Below are 24242 nucleotides of genomic sequence, written 5' to 3' on the forward strand. Positions count from 1 at the left end.
ATAACCGCAGAGACTCCATTCCGTGTCAGGGCTCCACCTGGGACAGCGCAGTTTCCAGCACATGACTACAAAAACCAGCTTTATCTACCCTCCGTGCGCTTGTTTTTTATCACCACTGCGTCCCACCCATTTTCCACCAAATGTAAACACTTTTCCATTTTCCATGCGCCCAGTGCTCTCTGAACAGTCATGTCTCTGACCTTATTTTTCACACACAGGCCGAGCGCGCCTTTGATCTCCTTCCTGTGGGACTGTGACACGGCAGAGGATGACTTTCTGACGACATTACGGGTGGGAACCGCAGAGCCAGGAATTTTGGGAAGCCTTTAAACAGCTGCTTTGAAGGGCTGTGCATTTCAGAGGTTGTCAGAGGGTAATTTTAGGAGGTAGCTGCCCTTAATTTATGGACTGGAGAGCGAACACAAAAGCTTAAGACGTGTTTATAATGTTCTTTCCGCCTGTCGGAGCACATCATGAGGGCGCGAGAAACCCAGACGTCTGCTACCTATTGACTAAACAATAGCTGGTTATGAGAGTTTATTCTGTTCATATCAACACAGTTAAAAACTCTCCAGAGGTGGAGATTTCAATGGGTAGAGAGGTTTTAATATCTCCACATCTGACAAGTAAAACACAGGACGTGCTAATCATGGTAAAAAAACACAGAATACGAGAAACACAGTTTAATTTCTTATATCCAGTGTTGAAGAAAAGCTTTAATCGGACCCTTGCAAAGAATCCCCGCTCTCAGGTGGTATTCCCGAGATCCAGGGTTAATGAGCCCCACTCTCCACTCTCAGACACGATTCCTGACTGCCACTCCTCCCGCTTTCAGTTCTTTCAGAAACAACTCCGAAACAACTCAGCCTGGAATCTCATTAGAGTCCTGGACCTCTGCCAACCAACACACTGCATGAAGGGGAGAGGGGAAAAATAGCCATGAACAAGGCAGGGCTGGTGCTCAGCCTTTCCACCCGCCCCTCCCGGCCACTGGCCACTGTTTATAGCCCTTCTCCCTCCTCGCTGAACCCAGCCTCCATTGCCTGTGCGGCGAACACCTGCCCCACAAGTCCCGGGAGGGCGGCTTCCCTGACGGACAAACGCAGGCTGCGGTCGACATTGTCTGAGAGACACCAGCCTCCCAAAACAATCTCACTTTTCCACACACTTCTGACAGGAAAATCCATGTGACACCTGAGAATGGCAGGGCCCCTCTAACTAAATAACCGACTGAAAACAAAATGAATACATTAAACTACTACAGAATACAGAGTGAACTACACAGGCAGAGTATGGGATAAAAACATCTCCACAACCACAGAGCACAGATAAGGAAGCTGCACTATAATAGACCACTGAGGAACAAGCACATCAGCATAGAACACTGGAAAGCAAATGACATCACTACATAGCATTAGCTGAATTACTATAGAATTCCAAGAAAGCAAAGTGCCGGAACCAGTCAGAACACAGGAATAAATTACATCCCACACAACCCTGAAAAGGTTACAGCCCTAGAATACATCACTCATTGAAAAAACTACATCACCACAGAAGAACTAAACACAGAAAACCATTATCAAAAATAGCTGAGAAAGCATACTTCATCATGGAACACCATAAAAGCAATCCACACACAGATACTTAAAATAATAAAATGAATAAATCAAAGCACAACATCGGCTAGAGAACCAAGGCCCATTATTTTGTATTGGTGTAATCGGTTTCTCAAAATCTATTACACAAAAAGAACATTGAATTACATCCAAGACAGAAGAAAATTGCTTTCTCCCCACAGACCTGCCACCATGAGAAAGAGGAGATAAGATGGGCAACTGCCCAGAAAATAATAAAAAGCAAGATTATTTTTACGCCTGTCTGCATCCATTTATAATATTCAGGCTCAGTAAAAGGAATGTGCGCAGCTAACATTTATTTATTATATTCTTTTATTTTTTTTATTTTATAAAATAGCTAAACTATTGAACTTGGTCTGTACTTTACAAAAAGAGGGGTAGTGTTAGGCCAAGGCCTTCTGAAACCATGGTATGCATATGTACACCAATGGTAGCAGGTCTGGTATGAGAGAACACAGAATACACTCATTTTCATCACATTACCAACTAAAAATGGTTCAATTAAGTCACATCATGTTTATTACCATTTCAGGTATAAAAAGGAAATAAATTAAATTCCTAGGAATTTAATTACATGATTAAAGATATTTTAATGAATGTAACTTTTACTAGCCAAAGTAAGTGTCAATTGCTGCAAAGCCCCAAAAAAATGTAACATCTCTCTGAACCTCCTGGCATAACATGCAACATCAGAGGATTCCTCAGAGCTACCATCAGGCCAATTAGCGTGCGGATTAACTCGTAGCACCCAGGCCCTTCGAGGGAGAGGGCTCAATGCAGTGTGGCACGCTGTCCTAGTGACATCCCTTATAAGAACAGCCTTACAGGAGGTTATTCAATGCTGTGTTTTAACATATCTGATTAATAACCGTTAAGGAAGTAACAATAGGCATACCACTCTCAGGTGTAAGAGCTGTGTGGTTTTCAACATCACTCCAAAACAACTGCACATAAAGAGAAGCCTGTCAAGCATGGCAGCTTTCTGATTTATTGGTCTCCATGGACTGGTTAAAGCGCACTATCAAAGGTGAAAGTTGGGTTACATTCTGCTTACATTCAATGATCAATGATATGGGTATTGCTAGAGGCTTGTGCTTTTGTACAAGATAAAGGGACATCCATTGCCAAATTAACACCACATGCCCAGGGGACATGGCTTTGCTTACGCAGGTACCCTCGCTATATTTATTCTAAAACAGAAGCTCGCAGCCTGTCCACAACGCACGCACACACGCACACACACACAGGAATAGGTCCAGGAGTAAGAGAAATACGTGAGCTGAGAATCATAAGATATTTAAAAAAAATAAGCTTAGTGTCATAAATATGTTGTTTACAGGGCACTAAATACACGTGAGGTTTTACACACATTTTACACAAAAGTATGAAAAAAATGCTGAATTTAAAAGTCATATCTGCTTGGAGCCCATTCACTTTGGAATCTTTGAAGCTCAATATCGCACAACTATTTCTAATTCTCAGCTCATGAATATCCAGGTTAACCCAGGGTAAAGCACGATCGTAGTCCTGCTTGCTTACAGACACTGTGAACACAGATGAGATAATGGCTAATCTCAGCCACCACACCTGCAAACGGAGGTTAGTGCCACAGATTTCCTTCCCGTCTCCAAAGAGGAAGAACAGGCGAGCTTAAAACTGGCACAAGCCTGCCCTGCTGATTATGAATTGACAGGAAAAGCTGTCACATAATCTCTGCGGAGATACAAATCACAGAGGTGATTAACGGTGTAGCTGCAAAAACATCTGAAATAAAATACCCTGCTCTGCCTCAACACCGCCCAACCATCCCCCACCCCCACCCCCAACACTGTACCGGCGGCACTTCCCCTCTGGAACTGACAGGTGCCCACCTGTTCAAAATTCCATCCCCCAGGAGTGCCGTGGGGAATGCGAGATGCCAGCCATTATGTCCATCTCTGAAGAAACGGTGAATGTGAATTCTGCCCTGTAGCCTCTCAGAGTGACCCTGGTTTTATACTGCTGAACTAATGTACGGGGCGAGGCCGGATTGCGTCAAAGAACGTGTTTCCTTTCACACTGAAAAAACAGCAGCTACGACACTGGGGGGAATTCCATGCTGACGTGGGAAGTCGCGATTTTGGAACGACTACGAACACACATTTCATTCATATCTCCTCCTGCGTTGAGGACTGACTAGTTTTTACAGAAGACGAGTTTTGGCTCAGCCCCTGATAATACGGCACAAATGGAACAGTGCAGGAGTTGGCCCAGATGTGGCACATGGAGGCTCCTGTTTCGTACTCCCTGTTCCGCACACCCCTACCCCCCCCCCCCCCCCCGCACACGGACAGCCTCACCCCACCCCTCCCTGACGAACAGCCGCATATATCTGTTCATCCAGCTGTCTGACCATAAGTGTTTCACACAGCCACACTCGAGCTCCCACGCTAGGGACCAGGACCAGCTGCTGTCAATCATCACACTGAGGGAGGGGCGGAGCCTTCCGGAGTCTCAGCTGCACACCCTGCTACATGGCAGATTAATATAATATGACATATTTATTAAATTGATTAAATGGTGACTGTCTTTCATGTTTATCAGTGTCCCTCTAAATGTAAAATCAGAAGGCAAACTGTTTTTTTAATAACAATAAAAAGTATAACAGGCATACACAATTTCAGCGAACAGAAATTTGGCTCGTAGTCGTGGCCCTCTATAATGTTAGTCATATTCATTTCTCCCTGATCTGGGGCGATGATTCCATAACTAATATCTATAGTAAGCTCATCGCATATGAAGTTCCATGGTAACGTATTTGACTCATAAAGAGAGAAGGAGAGAAAACACAATCAGAAGCGTTCAGAAGCTAGCTATCTCCTCTCGGATGTGCGCTTGAAACCGCTGAGGATTATGACCTACAGCACAACCCTGTTCCAGAACACAAGTTGGCACACGATAAAACTACGGTTACAGCCTTAAAACATGTAGTTTAACATTCAGTGGGTATCAGGTTACAGTCGGGAGAGATGGTTTGACACCTTGTGCTAATAAAACAGACATTCAAGGCCTTCTTTCCCTGGTGCCTGCAGGTGAGCACAACTGACTGACAAAACATACTGTCAGACCCATTTACCTTGTTGGCATGACGAACACTATTAAGCTCTTATTATTTTTGATAACATGAAGGTTCATGGGAGATCATATTTCATATTACTGCCAAAACGAGAAAAACACCTCATTTAAACATATTACCGTTTCGTTAATACGCTGTGATGATATTGTGATGCATTTTTTTAAATCTGTGAAAGTGAAACAGTTTTTTGGTCATTAACTCGTCATACCGCTAGCAAAGACATGGCCTCTGATTGTGTATTAAACGGTAAAAGGTCATGGTAAATGGTTCGCATTTATATAGCACCTTTATCCAAAGCGCTGTACAATTTCACCCATTCATACACACACTCACACACACTTTGGCTGCCATGCATGGCACCAACCACCTCGTCAGGAGCATTTAGGGGTTGTCTTGCTCAGGGACACTTCGACACTGGCAACCCCTCCGACTGCCAGACGACTGCTCTGACCGCCTGAGCCAATGTTGCCCCTCTTAAACTTTAAGACCAATGTTGATTGAATGCACGCCAAACTCCTTTTAGTATTTTTAGTATGCATGGACAGGGAAGCAGCATTTTGCTGTGTCTAAGAGCTGTGGAAAGTGCATGCGGCAGGAAGGAGAAAGCCGGCACACATAAACTCTCAGAGGGATTATTTTCGTAAGTGGCACATGCAGCTGAACTTATTTGGGTTTTCGGGAGGAAACACAGTTTCCTCTCCTGCTCACATAACCTTCGCACAATCTTGGCGCGTTTTTTTAAACGGGAATGTCGGAATGCTCCGCTTTGTGCAGTGGGAGGATGCGTGCGCTCAGGCCTTGCGACGCATCCCCCATTTCCTGTTCAAGAGGACCCACAACTTTCTGCAGGCCCCACTGACTCTCTTCTGTCACGACCCACATAAGGAAACGGTCTCCCTCAATGTCCAATGACTTGCTATTTACCTGGTAGAAAGTGGTGGTTTTGGTGCCACACATAAATGAGCAGGCAGTCTGTCAGGGCAAATAACTCGATTCACACTCTTTGGTTGGGTGTCCATGTCATGATATTTCTTCAGCCACACCATGCTGTGCGCCAGCGCTATGATCTCATACAGGCAGTGTCACTGTACACCGAGATGGATGAATTACTGACATATGACTTAGCGGCTTCACAGAGCCTCGCCCGCAGGACATACATACAGGGTGGTGTGTTCTTCTGTCACCCACAGCACAAGAGGAGCGTTTCAATGCTATAGGTTACAGGACTCACATTTCCGAACCCTTCTAGAACAAATTTCAACGATCAATGGTCGGCGGCTTCTTAGAGGTGCCTTTTCATGTGCCAAACAAACAACATGGTCGGGCGAGGACGCAGATAAAGAGGTCACTCAACTCTTCCCCTGGAGTGCAATTTGCCTGTACTCCTGGGCTTCAATGGCTCAATAATCTGACCAGATGTTTGCCGGGCCGGCCTAAAAAGCTTGACTACTTAAATTAATAATTTCCATTCAAGTCCAGTCAGTGCCAGCTGTAAAAAAAAAATTAATAAATACATTTATGTTTCAAAAAAGCTTTCATAATGTGAAGAAATGATGGAGGTCAGCAGTGCTTTGCAGGTCTCTGTGCCCTTGCAGAGGGGGAGAGAGTGGGAGGGAGAAGGACCAGGTGTCCACAGCGCTCATAAATCTCCTCTGCGCTCCACCAGTCACGCTGGTCAGGAACACTCAGTGGATACTTGCATTTAGTCATGCTACATAAACTGCGTGAAATGTGGAAGTAGGGCTGGAATATCTCCTTGGAGGTGAGAAAATACCCAAGAAATGGAATTAACCCTGAAGTGTCAGACAGATTTAGACGCCACATGTCCAGTAGCTGTCAGTACCTTTGCCACCCTTGTGCCTGATAGCTGTGTACCTGCCAGTCAGCTGCATTAAAACACACCTGTATCCACCCTACCACTGCCTCAGACTGGGCTGGTTAGCTAAAATCTCCCTCCAATATCCTCATACTGCAATGATGTAGCCCAGGTCTACAGGTGAACATTAGCCTCCCTGTCAAACTCTGGCACATTTAGAGAAATGCTATTAATGTGCATTGACCTTGTCACGTAAACTAATAAACTTAATTGCGCAGAAAGTGCTTCAATACATGTGGGAACTGATACCACAAAAACATGATGCTCAGGGGTGTCACATAAATAACAGCACCCCAAAATAAATTTCACAACACCCCGCGAGACATCCTTAACACCAGACCGAGGTGTGAACTCCCCTGTCGACTGTCTTGGTCCATGAGAGCAATTAACAGCCCGCTAATGCTCTAATCAAGTAAAAACATCACAAGACGCCCAGCCCCCATGACAGTCCATCTGGATTCCAAACAATTAAAGTCCTGTGCAGTGGGGAACAAGTAACAGTGAATTACAAAACGCGCAGGTCCAGCAAAAAAATCATCTGACGTTAACCAAAGAAACTGACAAATTAGAGGGATGAACCTTTTTCACCTTTTGTGTGAAGATTAAGCTCAGACTGACAGGAAACACTTGAATCTAATCCAGCCAACATAAATACGCTCCCAGTGTAAAGATTCCCCCGATGGATCCACAAGTCACACACTACCCTATCCTCTGCACCCTGAGGTTATTTAGACAAGAGATGGGGCATTGAGGAGGAAGACAGGAGATTAGCCGTTCGTTGAGTGACTGACTCGGTGGATGTAGAGTCCACGTTGTAGAGAACTAGCTATACTTCGGTCTGTCTAAACATCACGTCTCTAGGAGAGAACAGGTGAATATGAATCTAAAATGAGCAGGAGGGGCCCTGGCTATAACAGCGGCGAGTATGTCAGAAGAGGATCCCCATAGGTCATAGGTCAAAGATCGGGGTTACATGCAAGGGGTTGGTTACATGGAGAATGCCATGCACTAGATCACATGGCTGTCACAATCTGAGGCCCTGCATAGATGGGAGATGAGGGTATAACAGCATCACGTACCACACTAATGGCTGACCCTGCCTGTTCTGATACACTGCAGTCTTTCCTTTACTGCAGAGGTACAGGGCTTCGGTGAGAGGTTGTTTTTGAATCCTGGAGTCCACCGTGCCCTTTTCTTTGCCAGTGGGGTTGTGTGACATAAACCTATAACATTACGTAATAGTTTCCATGTCCAAAACCCAATGTTTTTCGCCGCCTTTCTCCCTTTGAAGCATTCAGGCTGCGCTTACCAGTCCAGCTACCAACCCGCCCAAGGCCCCGCCCGGGACAAGAGTGTGGAATGAGATGAAGTTCCTGCCAGACATTAATACTCTGATATTAATACTCCATTGTTTCCCCGGCCACCTGACCTCCCTTATTAGAGGAAATATGTGGGGAGGGAAACGTGAAACCTGTCCTGTGTGTAGCTGCCATTTCAACTGGAGTAAGTGGCTGAAACTCAACGCCTAGCAGTTTGTAACAAAGCCTCCATTTTGGCTCGTACGCCGCCAGGGTGTTCATAGAGCTCCCTCGTACACTGGCACCGCCTCTGGATATAAATTCATGTACCTCGTCAACAGAAGTCCAGTGAACAAGTGCAAGACCCAAAATGGGAGCAAAAGCCACAGGATTAAGGATCATTTGCCACCCTGTCCTAAGCTTTTCACATCCTTTTCCCGGTCAGAAACATGTTTCATATTTAGTATGAGAAATTCACATTTTAATTAGTCATTTTTAACCAGAGATGGCCCATGGGTGCCTTTTTTGCACTAAGCAGAACACCATATTAAAAGCACAAATGTAGAAACATGGAGAAATTAAAACACCTGGGTCATAGTCTCTGTGACACCCCCACCACTCCTTCCTCCACCTCTTAATTATAAAGCAATAAAAGGGTTCTCCCAATATAAGGGTTTTTATAGCAAAATGTATTCAATCACACAATAACAAACCACTTCAACCAGGGATTAGGAAAGAGTCTAAATATGGATGGTGCAGAGGGAGAGAGGGAGGGAGAGAGGGCGGGAGGGAGTGAAGAAGGGAGAGAGGGCAGGAGGGAAAGAGGGCAGGAGGGAGTGAGGAAGGGAGAGGGCAGGAGGGAAAGAGGGCAGGTGTGAGGGAGAGAGGGGAGGGCGGGAGGGAGTGAGGGAGAGGGCAGGAGGGGGCGAGGGAGAGGGCAGGAGGGAAAGAGGGAGGGAGAGACGGAGAGGGTGGGAGGGAGGGAGAGAGAGGGCAGGAGGGAGAGAGGGTGGGAGGGAGTGAGGGAGAGAGGGAGAGAGGGAAGGTGCTGAAGAGGGGTTGGGGGTGACGGAGTGCAGCGGGGAGGCGTTCAAAGCCACATTCAGCACTTGATTCCAGTGAAAAGATTTCACACAATTGCTGCCGTATTGTGACATCTGCACACTGATAACCTTTCAAGGCGGGGTCGTGAAAAACCTGCTCGAAGACTCGCAGAAGAAAAACAACCCCGTTTCCTCTAAATTAATCTTCACAGAGAAACCGAGAGAGTGTTTACCTTTCAAAGCACAAAGTTCAGCCCCTCTGACATGCACAGATGCAGAAAAACATTTGGGGGTTGAGGAAGTGCCCTCAGGGCAGAGGCAACACAAGGGGGACACCAAAGGAGTGTGGGACGGCCGGAAAGAGGGGCGCTTCAGGGGCATTAGCTGTGAGTGAGGCACACACATTGTTTCAAGACTGTGGCAACACTGGCTGCGGCTGGTAGCCCGGCAGGTCGACACACGATTGGCTGTAGCATTGCCCAGTCTTCGGGGATGACAGAAGCTCATCACGTACTAGCGACCCCTGCTGGTTGACTGCCTGCAATCCGCCTGGTGAGTCTTCCTCTGACTCATGTCTGTGTGAGCTCAACTAATAAAATGTGATGTGATAAGTGGTGAATGAATGAATGTGTTCAGAGGAGACCGTATGCTTGTCTCCACTCAAAAAATCTATAGTGGAGAGTTGATGAAGAGAACAACTGGCCAATCCAAATTGTGAAGAATTTTTTATTTTTTAAATAAGTGTTTATGCAGTTCTGTGAGATCACACTTTTCGATATAAGCAGAAACATAAGCAATGTTGTTTAGCAAAAAATAAAAGTATATAAAAAATTTTTTTTTTTGCACATAAATACAGTATTGTATAGGACAGTGATACATGTATTACCATATAAATGGAACAGCTGCTCATCTCTGGTCTAAATCAACAGGACAGTGTAAGATATGGAACATATGAACTGTGTTACTGAATATATATGATATATATGATTTAAAAGATAAAATCCCAGTCCTATGTCTCCAGAGTACAGCACATAAACATGTAGAATCCCTGTCCTATGGCTCTATAGTACAGCACATAGAGGCCCTTGAAAGGCACAGTTATAAAGAGCCTGGCATACATACAGAGAGGGCAAACGGCCCATTGTGCTGCCAGAATAGCCCAGCGGGGGGTCTGTCATTGTTACATCGCCTCCATAGGGGCTAAATATGAACCAGGATGGAGAGAGCCCACCGGCTTTACATCACAATACGGCAGCTGACGGTGTGAGGAGGGACGTCGTCGTGACGTAGTCACATTTCACTTCCTCAGTAAACAGCCAGACGTTTCGTATCGAATTTACTAGCTAATCATGTCCTTACATGCCCAGTATTTTCACTGCCCATGGTTAACGTTACCATGAGCTGTCTGAACTATTGGACAGGAATAGGAATCTATGCTGTAAATACAGCACAGAGCATGCCACATGCAGACCGTGGTCTCTGCTCCGACATATCCCACAAGCCAATACGACTATAGCCCCACATAACCCTCACACAGTCTAAGCATAACCTCACCTTTATTTACTCTTCGCACTAATAGCAGAAAGCTAGACAGACACATCTTCTCTCCGGCTCTGTTTATGGACCCAAGAGCAGGCACTCAGCCCTCACCTGCAACCTGAGGAACCTTTATGTCAGTTTTTATGAGTGTTGCTGGTTGTCAAATTAACGTATGTCCTCATGCAGCTCCACAAGTCCAGTAGGCGTTGCTGTGGTAGATACAGCATGAAGAGGAGTTGGTGACTGCTCATTTATTACTTGCTTGTATTTATTGCAGCTTTCATTTTATCTCTATCTGAATAATGATGCACTGAGGATAGATACTGAACTCTGGACTATAATACTCAACACGCACACGCTTAGGTGGGTGGCTGCAGTAACTCAGTATTGTCAACATCAAGAGTCTCTTCTCAAGAGTGACACCAACCACCAAGGCACCAACAGCACAAACAAATATTTTGAGAAAATATACATAAACACTGTACATTAAAATTATACAGCATGGTCATTTAATAGCGTTGAGTGAACAGAGAATACACATAAATGGTAGTTTTGATTTATACAATTAATAGACGTGTCTGACAAGTCTCTTGATAGTGTGTTTAAAATTATTTTAAGGATTAAGAGAGCATAATTATAATAATTTTAAATTGTATTACAAGATGAATGAGCAAAAAGGTTAACAACATTTTTCAAAGGATTGGTATGACGATTAGAACATTTTTAGGATTAGGATTTTTACAACTTTTCATGGAGGCTGTTCCCAACTCAAACAGTGAGATAAAAGGAAAACTGCAAATATTGTGTTTTTTTTCTTTAAGTCAGGACCCATCATAATATATTCTCCCACAAACAGGAATAACAGCTCAGAGTTCTCCATTACAGTATGAAGACACCAAACGTATTTTCTTGGGGGTAAAACCAAAACAAACAAACCCATCCATTATTCCACAGACATCCCTAAAGGGTTTTAGTATTTTATGACCACATGACTTCACTTCCTCACACATAAACATCAAAACCTTCACAAGAGAAAAAACACCATGTCCAAAAATATGCTTCCTTTTGCCGGCTTCCCATCTTTTAACACAGACCTAAACAACTTGCGGTCCTTGAAAAAGGGTGCAAATATTTTCAAAAACTGGAATTCCAAAAATTTCTATCCTGCCTGTTCCATTGTGGTGTCTTCAATAGCACATGACCCTGAATTAAATCTCTCTTAGTCGCTCACCAAAGAGGTGACGAGTGTGTCCGTTTCCATGGAGACAACCACACCCTTCCCCGAACCCTGAACCCCACAGTTCCAACCGGTGACGGGGTGACGTCAGGGCACCAGGATAAGACCCGTGACCCTATAACTCAGGGCAGGGGCTCAAAGGGGCGAGTGCACCTCTTCATCTCCCTTTAAGAACCTTTAATCTTACTGGTGCCTCAACAGGCTATAAAAATTCCAGCAGACACCATGAGAAAGCAGGCTGAAAGAACCCTGGCTCTGGCCGGGTGAATGATAAAAGTCCTGTGAACTGCAGCTGATTGTGAAGGAATGTGCAGTCAAGTCCCTCTAGTCCAGGGTCCCCAAACCCTTAACCCTCAGATTCAAGAAGTTACTGTGTACTTTCACCTTACATATGCTTCTCAGTCAAGCCCCATCCCACCCCCATCCCACCCAAATCTCAATATGCCTCAGGCCAGCTGGCCCAGGTATGTGTGGAGCATGAAGTGTGGAGCATGGAGAAACAGTAAACCTTGTTTACAACAAACACAGTGCATGTGTGGACACAAGCTACAGGGGTCATAGATGTCAGCAAACTGCACCGCCCCAGTCATTGGCAATGCAGTCTTCACAGCAGTGTGTATAAATGTACTTTTGTAACATTGCAGGTTCAAATACTCTTTTTTTTGTTTTCTCTAGCAAGATTGAACTGCAAACGGTCTGCAATATCTATTGCTATGAATAGCTATAGAAGAATTAGATTACACAGACCTACACAGGCAGGAGTAACTCTACAGCTACCAGAAAAATTCCAAGAAAGACCAACTCAAAGACCAAAATTGAGCTCTTTTTTCATGTTAAATTGCTAGTTAGTTAACACACAATGCTGTTGAAACTGAAGCCTGGGAATTGTATGAACGTGTGGTTTTTACACCTGGCCGATCTCCTCACAGTAGGGAGCCCACAGTCACCACGCGGTGTGTTTGTTCTCAGTTTCCTTTGTTACAGCTAAGTCACAACTGTAAAGTCTGACGGTACTTTACTAACAAGCAACCAACAAGTTCAGTCAGGAAAAACAAAAGAAAAGAAGAGATAACAAGGGGTATGAGGACTCTGGTAAAATGGCGATTAATCTCACGGTTCTCCATGATGATAACCCAATAAACAGAACAGAACAGTCATAATAGAGAAAAACAGCCCGGCATGCAGTAGCTGGTGAGCTGTGGATGATGTAGCCTGCAGAGAGTACATTCCATAACCCGACAGCTAGACTTCTCCTATCCAGGGTCACTGCCTACATTTTTCATATTGCCTAGTTATACAGCTGGGTGTTTACATAAATAATTCAAGTTAAAGGTCAAGTCATTTTCGCAGGGGTATTCAGAAACAGTTCTCACTTGTTAGGCATGCATGTGGCAAGCTGGTAAAGTAATTGTACCTCAAATCCCCTGCACTCTCAACTGTATATAGATGTATTGGTGAATTTAATTAGACTTGTATGAATAATTTTGTTCACTATGGATTGATAGTTTCAATTAAGAGAGTATTATGTCAGATCAGCTGCCAGCTGCCAACAATGAATCTGAATCTCACTCTCCTATTTTGACTGCATGGATATCTCTCCGTCTCAGTGACCTTATCCCATTAACATGTCCCTGGTGGTGGTTATTGTGGGTCTGACTGACATGTAGGTCCTCCTCCATGATTTCTCATCCCTTACCTTGTTGTAGTAGTGGAGCTGGATGGAGTGCCACTGTCCATCACTGACTCCACCAAGAACGAAGGGAGACACCGTGGTTTTGGCCTCTCCTGGAGAACAGAAACGGGAAACAGGAAAGAGATTTGGCATTTAGATTGAAATGTTTAATCAAATTTAACATAAATCTGATGACACAAAATACAGAAGGCTTTCAGTTTTGATTTGCCACAGTCATGAATGACTCCTTCAGTAAAGCCTTTTTTTTTTAAATTTTATCACTGCCCCCTTTGACTTTGCCTTCTGCAGAAAACTTGTTGGCTATGCTAATGATAAATGTAATGCACTCAACAAAAACTGGCTGAAAAAATAGCAGTGAATCACATTTTAAATCACTCAGGGATTTCTTCATATCAACGGCACTCACTCACATAATCAACAAAGATTTACAGAGGGGTTAGTGAATATTTGCTAAAGGCAGCAGCTCCCCCAGAGGAATTTACCCTAAGACTCAGCAAACAGTAAAACAACACTATGGCCCTGTTAACCCTCCCTCTCTCTCTCTCTGTCTGTTTGGGACCGGGAGTGACCATTTAACCCCTCTGGGTTCATTATTAAACCTAATGCCACCGTGACCCCTCTCCTCACAGACTCTGTTCTCACTCTGAGATTACAATCTCACTATCCCGCACAATGTACCCACATTATCTGCCCTCTGATTAAACATTTTATGACGCTCAGTTGGCGTCTACAAACAAGGCGACGCAGAAAAACAGGCCCTTCAGGCTTGTAGTAGATTTACGAGCCCACTGAAGATGGCCGAAACAGCAAAACATCCTTGCCTGGTCTGTAATAAAGGGCTTCCATAGGAGAGATAGGAGAAAGAAAGGGTCAAGAAGGGTGTGAGAAGAGTGAAAGGCAGTAAAGAGAGACACAATGAGCGAAAGAGAGAGAGTGAGGGATAGAGTTCTGGGTTTAACTGCACTTTGGCCAGCTGCTTGCTCCCTGAGCGTCAGAACCAGAATGCTTAACCTCTCATAAGACACTGCTAACGACCCACCCACACCCGTGGCTCATAACTGTGAGGGGTGTGAGTGTGTCATATTCTCCTATAACACAGTCCCAAGCCGCACCCCCCACCTCGCCCACTGAAAGACCATACAGGCTGCAGCCAGGAACTGTAATCACAGTCCAGGCAGTGAATACACAGCCTCTCACTGCCTCTCCGTACGCATACGTTTTTATATAGCTGAGGCGAGGTGTTCCTTTCTCAAAGGTATATTGTATTGTATATTGTCAGTAATACTGTGGCCCCCAGTTTGAGCATTACGAGTCGACGTGGTTAGGACCCCACCTGCAGAGAAGGTGAGCTGGACCTGCTCCTCGATGATCTCCAGCGCAATGAAGTCATGCTTCTCATTAAATCTTCCATTATACAGCAGAAGGGCATTCCTGTCACGAGTGGCAAACCTGCAGGAGCCAGGAAAAGGTTGTTAGATGGCAACCACACAGAGTCAAGCTGCACTGCAATCTGGGAGAGGAAAGAAATCAGGAAGAAAGCAGCAAGAAGCAGGTAAAGACAGAAGAGTTTGACAGTGGAACTGCATAGAAGGAGAGAGGGGACAGGAGGAAGAGAATAAACAGGTGAGGGACAAAAGAGACAGAGGGAGAGAGATAAAATAAAATAAATGAACCAGGAGGAAAATGGATGAGGCAGGATGGAGCAGCAGGACGTGAGAGAGAAAGGCAGGGCGGTGGGAGAAGCTGTGTGTCCAGCCTGAGGAAGCAGACACTCTGAGGTTGGTCTGAGTTATCCTGTGGCGGGTGCAGGGGGACAGAAGCCAGAGCGCAGCTGCCGCAAGGCTGCCCCACAGGAAGCCACAGCCAATAAAGCAAAACACTGATAATGCTGCCCAACCACACACCACTTCCTGTCACCACACATCACTTCCTGTTTTCACTTCGCTGCTGGGGGGCTGTGATGGATGCTTGGAAGGCAGGAACGGTTTGGTCTATTGATTGGGAATGGGTGCATATTTACGTTTTTATAACAAATGTAAATATTTACTGTCTCGGATGGGTTTATTTAGTTAATGTCTGGACTGAAAACAGGTTTTTGCTGGGAAAATCTCCAATGGCCATGTGACAGGAACAAGTCTATTTTCTAGTTGACGAGACTGTTCTGAGATCAGAGGCGCAACTGAAATGCGTTTCGACACGTTCGACTGCTAGACAAAGCTGACTGTACACTGTTTATTAGTGCAACCACACATTCCACAAAATTACAGTTTAGACAGTTTATTAAGAGGAGCTGCATTGAAGCATGGCCTTTTTCACAGGATCCTCGTGGCACAGAAGTATAGTACAGTGCAGTGTAGGCCTGCAATAATCTGAAACCGGCAGGGACAGCCTAATGCATCAGATCCAATAAAGTTAACTTTTGCCGAATGCAGAAAAGAGTGACCAGCAGGCCAGGAGAAGAATGATGAAATCTCCAGGACTGAACACTTTTCTGGGGTATGAGGTACGTTCAGGGATATAGAGTCCAGAATTCAGATACTCATGGGATAGATAGGATGCTAAGCAACAGTGGGGTACAGAAATCATGTGAGACAGAAAGTGGGGGTAATGTACAGCGGTAGAGAAAAGGGCCAGCGGGGGACAGAATTCACATAAGAGCGACAGTGAACTAGTGAGATACAGGGTTTCAGAGCATGGTTCACAGGCAGAAAGAGGGATATATAGGTATGCAGTGGTGTAAGACAGTACAGTACAGAGAGTGAATACACAAACTGTGGTACACAAATACAGTAGGGTAGAGACAGAGATATAATGGGTATAGACAGAGTGATACACAGGGGTATGGAGTAGCAGTCAGGTATAGACAGAGTGATATACAGGGGTATGGAGTAGCAGGCAGGTATAGACAGTATGAAATACAGTGGGGTACAGTCAGACAGAGACATAAGGGGTATAGACAGTGATATACAGTGGGGTACAGTCAGACAGAGACATAAGGGGTATAGACAGAGTGAGATACAGTGGGGTACAGTCAGACAGAGACATAAGGGGTATAGACAGTGATATACAGTGGGGTACAGTCAGACAGAGACATAAGGGGTATAGACAGTGGGGTACAGTCAGACAGAGACATAAGGGGTATAGACAGAGTGAGATACAGTGGGGTACAGTCAGACAGAGACATAAGGGGTATAGACAGAGTGATATACAGTGGGGTACAGTCAGACAGAGATATAAGGGGTACAGACAGAGTGAGACACAGTGTGGCACAGCGGTACAGCACTCACATGAAGGACACGGTGAAGTGGAACCTCTGCCTCAGGCCTCTGAAGGTGACGAAGGACAGCCCGGGGAAGCTGCGGGTGGTCATCTCGCAGTAGGGCTTCTCGTACTCCCCCGCGGGACACTGGCATATGAACCCCCCCACCAGCAGGTCCACACACTTGCCCCCGTTCTTACACACCCCGGGCTCACAGCGCCCAGAGTGGGCGTTCACCTCACAGTGATCACCTAGGGAGAGAGAGAGGGACAGTTATACAGATGCTGTCCACCACCCCACGCTGAAGAAACCCCAGAATCGATCCCACAGCTTTACACCTCCCTATGTTATTGAGACAGCGGTTCATTTCTCGGTCACATCATTTTAAGTAACTGTCCATCAGAGGCAATTTACAGAGAACTCTAGGGAATGAGCCTCACTTCTTTCAACAGAAGACGTTGTGGAATAAATTCATTGTGGAAAGCAGGAGCTTCTTTTTTACATTGACCTGATGCAGTAATCACCAATACCAGCTAAAGCTAAAGCTAAAGCATTAAGATAGCCGTTGATTTCACATCAAATAAAAAAACCTTTATCAGTTTCTTAAAAGGTTTTTTAAAATTAACTGCAAAATACTGTGCCATAAAACATCTTGGCTGATATATAACATGAAATGATCAAATCTAATAATTGAAATTGCTTATGTTGTTTGTTTTTTTTAACTTTGTTTGTGCTCCTGTCAATGGAATACACATATCCTCTTGAAATCTCTTGAGGATCCCAAAATTAGATATCAAAAAAAGGTTACATTACGATACCTCCACTGCATGCACATCAAAACAGGCCAGTTACCTCTAAACAGACGTAATCTGACAGTCTTCCCTGCCCTCGTGCCTGTCAAAACAAACCGTATTGGGGCCGCCCAGTCCCCGCCCCGGCTGACCCCTGCCCCCTGGGAGAAATCAGACAGCTCTGAGCACAATGCCGGGCAGACAAAGGTTCTGCTCCCATCACTCAGGGCGGCCATGGTGGTCCCTACATGCCCACCAAGGGCCACTGGCCTGGTACTGTCTCCTCCATTTGTCAGAGCTACGCTGCATTAAGACATGAATGCACTTCTAATGTGTGCTATAATTAGCACTGATCCAATCACCATATCCAGCCATGAATTCAAACACAAACAGATTTATATCAATCCCAGAATTCTTTGGGACTTGCAGTGTATAATTGAGAATTCTGCTATATTGGAGAGGGTCCAATCAGAGGAGAGGATCTATCGTACACCAAACAAAGTCTCAAAAGCTCTTCAGGCATATCCAAGTGTTTGGCCACAGACATGAAGAATGTGTCCTAAAACTGCCTCTCCAGACGCCAGGCAGGCAAGGAAATGAGTAATTACCCAAAAGTCCAGGACACCGTGCCACTACCGAAACTCTTTACATTTCTCACATTTTAATTAAAGATTTACAACCACAAAACTGAAGGGACAGGGCAGGTCACTGCTCCAATGGGAATATGTGTGTTTGTTTTCACTGTGCAGTCCTTTTAATCAATGGCCAGACCGAGCGGTTAATGTTTAACGGTCATGTTATTTAAAACATAACTCAGAGCTGCGCCCCAATCTGTCCATGTTGAATGCCTTCTGTAGAGCCTACAGAAGAGCCATTTTTACTGTCAGGGTCTTATTTGCATTCAGACAGTAGAAAACGGGCAGTGGTGAACAGGGAACATTTTCAGAGAAGAATATTACATTACATTATTGGCATTTGGCAGACACTCTTATCCAGAGTGACGTACAGTTGATTAGACTAAGCAGGAGACAATCCTCCCCTGGAGCAATGCAGGGTTAAGGGCCTTGCCCAAGGGTCCAACGGCTATGCGGATCTTATTGTGGTTACACCAGGATTAGAACCACCGACCTTGCGGGTCCCAGTCATTTACCTTAACCACTATGCTACAGGCCGCCCTATAATATAAGAATATAAGCTTGGATTTTGTTGTAAAGTCTTCTTTCAAGGAATGTCTCCATCTTCACTGTATTTCGGTCATTTATTTCTGCAAATACAATACCTGGAGACAGCAGTATCTGTCAGACCATCAGAAACTAGACTCCTCTTCTGGCAAATATGGATCAACCGTAGAGCGTGCCATAATTTAAAAACAGGGTGGAACCAGGCTAGGTCTGGAGGTCTCCAAGGCAGCAGTGATCCACCATCTGAGGTGGAAGTCCACTTGGCGCATGCTTATATGTCACCCATTACCCTGACAAGATCTGGGCAAAGCGCAACTACGCATGGCGGAACACACACTGCTCGCTCCGAGGCTGGTAATGAGGCCTATGTCGGCAGAATAATCCCCTTTCTGAGGGAATTAGAGGGATCCGTTTTCGTCTAATGCGAGAAACCGAAGGAGAACACAGCCGAGCCCGCTGTCATCGCCCGCCGTAATGACCGAAAAACTACCTGTAGTTGAACTGTGACCTTCAAAGGCCAGGGCCTCCATTCCAGGCCGGGTTATTATGGAGTAATTGCCCTAGAGGAGGAAGCGGAGGGCCAGACCGGAGGGCTCTCACGGGGGAATTAGGGCCCATCGCAGGAATGGAGACACCGGGAGAGCAGATGAAAGATCCTGATGGTGGCTTATCCTATCAGTGCACCTGCTGTCCACAGGACAGAGAAACCCGAGACTTCCTGCAGCCCTCGTCTGAGACCCATCCACATCCCATGATGCATCAGGAGCCGAAATTAATTGCACCACCCGGTCCATCCAGCTGTGCCACATTCTTCCTCCTGAGAGAAAGTCAGCACTTTGCACACAAGGACCACATTCGTCCCTTTCAGTTCAGTGGTGACCTGTCACTGCTCATCAGTGTTCACCAGAAAATCCATCTTTGGAGTAGATAAAAATGCCAGTTATGCATGTTATGCTCTTTATCCATTCATGCAGCTATGTTTACCTTGACCTGTAGCCTTGTGGTTGTAAGCCCATTATCAACATTACCTATCACTTAGTAATTCAGAGTCAGAGTGAACAAGAGGGGGAGAGAGGCAACCTGACAGTGCGTGAGTGAGTGAGCGAGCGAGTAAGCGCGTAAAAAAGCAGTGAGTGAGTAAGCTACTGAGTGAGCCACTGAGCGAGTGAGTGAGTGACTAACTGAATGTGTGAGTGAATAGCGAGCGGATGTGGACTCACCGGTGAAGTCGTCCAGACACTCGCAGGTGTAGCCCCCCTCCCGGCTGCGGCACCTCCCGTTGTTGCGGCAGGGCCCGGAGTAGCACAGGTCGATCTCCGTCTCGCAGTAGTCCCCGGTGAAGCCGGGCGGGCAGCGGCAGCGCAGGCCGTTGATGGGGTGGATGGGCCTGAAGAGGACGGTGTCGGACGTGATGAAGGGCGCGGAGCTGTCGAACTTGAGCACGGAGACGCACTTCATGTAGTTCTCGCAGGGCTCGCGCAGGCAGATGTTGTCATCGAAGGGCAGCACGCGCTGGGTGGAGATGAGCCGCAGGAGCGTGCGGTTCAGGTAGATCTGCTCCTGCAGCTCCTCGGACGGCACGTAGCGGCCGTGCGGCGCGCCGGGCAGCTTGGCCGAGAAGGTGACGTTGAGGATGCTGCCGTGGACGTCCGTGTCGTTCTGGATGTTGAAGACGAAGACGCCGGCGCGGCTGGTGGAGAGGACGGCGGCCACGCCCTCCACGAAGAGCGAGAGGAGCGGCGACAGGAAGCGCTCCTGGGACATGTTCTCCAGCCGCACCGTGATGCTGTTGGTCAGCATGTCGTCCGTGATGATGGTGACGCGCAGGGTGCAGTGGGCCATGGCCACGTGGAGTCCGTCTGTAACCACGGAGACGCAGGCGTTAATATTCACCCACAGTACAGCGCCCAAGCACCATGAGAGATTATGAAATTAGCCACATTGAGCTTAAAACACAGCTGGCTGCCATCGCCATTACTGACCACCAGAGACATACAAAAAATACTCTATTTATATGCCTTCACAGCTACATGCCAGCAGACAGTCATGAATTAACTTCACTCCATAAAAAGTCCATAATCGCATAATCTCCAGACTGACATATGCTATAAAACAACCCGCATGTTTACCCCATACACAGTCAAGCCCCTTCATTTTCACATCAGAACAAATTCACCTCACACACCGGTATCTAACGCAATGTATACAGATCAGCAGAAACAATCAGCAAATTCACCACATAGCTCCTGCACTGACCATCATTGAGACAAGCTCCAACGAGCCGATTAACTTGTCAGACACAATGAACCAACAGGTATTAACAACAGCTCCAGTTCAGAACCCAACAACCTAGTCACCCTCACAACTCATTCCTCCATTAGAACTACCGATTCTGTCATATACTTTTACATTCAAAGATTCAGTTCACTCAACTGCCAGTTAAAGGCAAACATAAAGCAGGTCTGTTCTGAATGTAGGCGACAGACACTCCAGCAGGCCTCAGCTTTGGCCAAACTGCGTAAGCAAAGCCATAGCGACTCCACCCAACGTGCCTTCAGAGTGTCAATCAGACACGGTGTTAATCAAAGTCTGCGTATGAGTCCATTTCCCTCCGCTAAACACAATAAAGCGTCCGCATCAGACCAGCGTCTGGGACATGATCCGTGTGCGGATAACGAGGCCCTGGAGCAGGAGGGCTTCCTGCCGAGGCGAGAGCGTCCGCAGCTCGCCCACCTTTTCAACAGCCGCTTCCTGACAAATATTGTGCCGCAAGAGCTGGAATCCTGACCGTGTTGATTTGACTCCCCGCCAGGATTTTTTTTTTCTTCCTCCGCAGAGGCTTTCAAACGAACAGTGGTTTTTGGATGCTGCATGTTTTGGCACCGTGTTTTTACATGGAGGCAGTGTGAGCATGGCTACATTCCCAGGGGCCCAAAGGCCTAACTTCATTCCACCTGAGCTCCGCATTACCTAACCCAGGAAATTAGATGTTTCACAGAGAGGAATTTCACTCCTGTCTTCTTGTGCAGCAGACAGAATAAGAGAATGAACAGCACATTTCTGAGTCCCTGGCATGTTTATGTACTCTAGGTATTACACTCTCTAATACCTCTGAAATCTGATCAGGGAGAGAACACAGCAGTGAAATATAAAGCAATATATTTGTTAAGTTTATAGCAATAATAAAAAGTTTTGCCAGCTATTCTAACTTTGGCGTATATTGTATTTAACTGCAGCATACCTCCTGTCTGCATAAGGGACAGAGGCCCAAAGACTCCACTGACCCGTCTCTCCCACCCGAGAGACCTGGTATCTGCAGGTTTGCTTGTTGAGTGAGGACGGCATGTGACCTGAACTGCACCAGCACACTAAGCAGCTGGGTAAATGGAATGTGTTATGTGCGAGCCATGCAAGTCTCGTTGGACAAAAGGCATGTGCAAAGCCGACCGATAAGATTACAGTTATAATGGAGAACCCAGTGCCGTGCCTGAACGGCCCCAGTGCTGACGTTACAAAAGGGCCGACCCCACCCAGCCCTGGTGTGGCTTCAACGCTGAGGATGTGGGGGTCTACCGGACAAGCTGGGCGGGGATTGGTGGGGTGGGGGGGTGCAGTGGTTTTGTCAGACACCTCCTAATCTACTGGGAGAATCCAAAACTCCAATGTCACATCACTCCCCCAGCTGAGGGTCCCATTACTGCAAAAAACGCAGCAGCTCGTTATTACTGAACAGGACAGGGCGAGGGCTGGCGTTTCCCCTCTGTTCCACCCTGCCCCTGTCCAGCCACAGCGTGACACACAGACAGGACACACAGCTGCAGACAAGATCTCGCTCTCCAGGTGACAGGAACTGCACTGAGCAGGCAGGGCTCCACTGTGGGTCACCGGCCTGGTCAACCTCAGACCACAGCCCAGAAGAAAATGTCCGCTAAAATACAGTCTATGGTTCTGCGGGAGGCTCAACTTCTAGATCAACAGAATATCACTATAACCAACAGTGACCACCTTCCTACTTTAACCACACCAACAACAGGACAGCAGAACCCCTGTTTAAAAAAATCCTTCACTCATCCTTTGTTCTCTACATCATCCAGCTTCCTTCAAACTCCTTCATCCACCTCAATCCTCCTAAGCCTGCTTCTCCTCCACCACTCTCCTCCTCTCCCTTAGGGAGGAGACCGACCTGGCGTTTAATGTGCTGCTTTTAGTCATTCAGATCTTTATATGAACATACACACCACTGAAGCTAAGTGCACCTCAAAACAAAAAAATCTAAAATCTAAATGAATAGCAAACGAAAAAAAGTCTTGCTTGTGATATTCCTTGACACTCCAATTAAGAAAACAGAATTCTCCTCAACAGCATTTCCTTGGCACTTCAATTAAGAAAACAGTATCATCACAAAGAGCTTTTCAGTGCTTTGCGGAGCTGACAGATGTGTGGAAGCTATCAGCACTGTTTCCAGCTCTCAGACCCAGGAGAGTGCACCAAACACTGCACAAAAATGGCTGAGTTTCACAGATCCCCCCCCCCAATCCCCACCTGTTTATCAAACTCAACCTCCACTCAATGGTGGTGATTTACCATCTGCAAACACACGTCTGACTCCCATCACCGCCTGTGGAGGGTCCTAGCGATTAGTCCCGGGTTTTGTGCAGCTGACAGGATCACGAATGAAGCAGAATTTCATAACTTCACTTGTCACTTGTCACTGGAATACAAGGCCAATGCCAAATGCTAAAACAATGCTTTAGTCTGGGGACAGAAAGCCTAAAACAGACACTTTGTTTTCTGTCTTTAGTGACATTCCAGCCCAAGCTCTGTGGTGCTATTTTCAGATGCTTGCTGGTTATTTTGAGGTCAGCAGCTGACCAGTACAACAAACAATCTGTGGTTAGGCTGAACATGCAAATGAGCATTAGCAGTCATATCCTATGGGAAAAACGTGCTTCAGCTCAGGGGATATTGTGACCACAATGATTCAGAGGTGACCACAATAGGATCACACTGGAGAAAAGACACCACAAGACTCGATGGATCACAACGGCTGAAAGTATAACTACTACTGCTAGGAACAACAACGACAATAAAAGCTTCGCATAAATCTGAAGCTGAACTAAACAAATTAGGTTTAAATGAATAAAACTGGCAAACAGTGCGTCACACAGATTTGATCAAGCGTCAGGATGATCAACTGTCACCACAATATCAGTCCTACATCTTAAGGCACATTAAGGGCACATTTAACTTGTAATAGGAAGTCAGGACAGCAGAAACAGGTGTAAGATACAGGTTTCCAGCTCCAGTATATTTATTGCTGATTTGTGCAGTTTGGCTCTGTAGGTTTACCATGCTCCACTATGGGGTCAATGAGATGGGATAGGAGTCCCAAAATGCTCAGTGTTACACCTGGCCTGGAGAAGACTAAACTCCACAGCCAATCACAGCTGTTTGGACAGGTGACTGACAGGAACACCCTGGCCCACCTGCCCCCGACCCATGTGACAGTGTGATACCCCCCAGCAATATGTCAGTTCATCCAGGCCCCCTGCAGCACTGATGCCCCCCAAAAG

General features: G+C 46.1%; 1 protein-coding gene across 3 annotated transcripts in view; it reads right to left on the minus strand.

The window, feature by feature from the left end:
- The window catches only part of LOC133134984 (cadherin EGF LAG seven-pass G-type receptor 1-like), an 83160-nt gene that overhangs the window by 29704 nt on the left and 29214 nt on the right, over positions 1-24242 (minus strand). For all 3 annotated transcript variants that reach the window (XM_061251677.1, XM_061251678.1, XM_061251676.1), the window contains exons 2-5: positions 19890-20528; positions 16726-16948; positions 14772-14887; positions 13442-13530 (exon numbers count right to left, since the gene is read on the minus strand). In XM_061251677.1, coding sequence (XP_061107661.1) covers positions 13442-13530; positions 14772-14887; positions 16726-16948; positions 19890-20528 — 1067 coding nt within the window. The remainder of the gene's footprint in view (positions 1-13441; positions 13531-14771; positions 14888-16725; positions 16949-19889; positions 20529-24242) is intronic.

The sequence above is a fragment of the Conger conger genome, chromosome 8 (assembly GCF_963514075.1).
Source record: "Conger conger chromosome 8, fConCon1.1, whole genome shotgun sequence".
Taxonomy (NCBI): domain Eukaryota; kingdom Metazoa; phylum Chordata; class Actinopteri; order Anguilliformes; family Congridae; genus Conger; species Conger conger.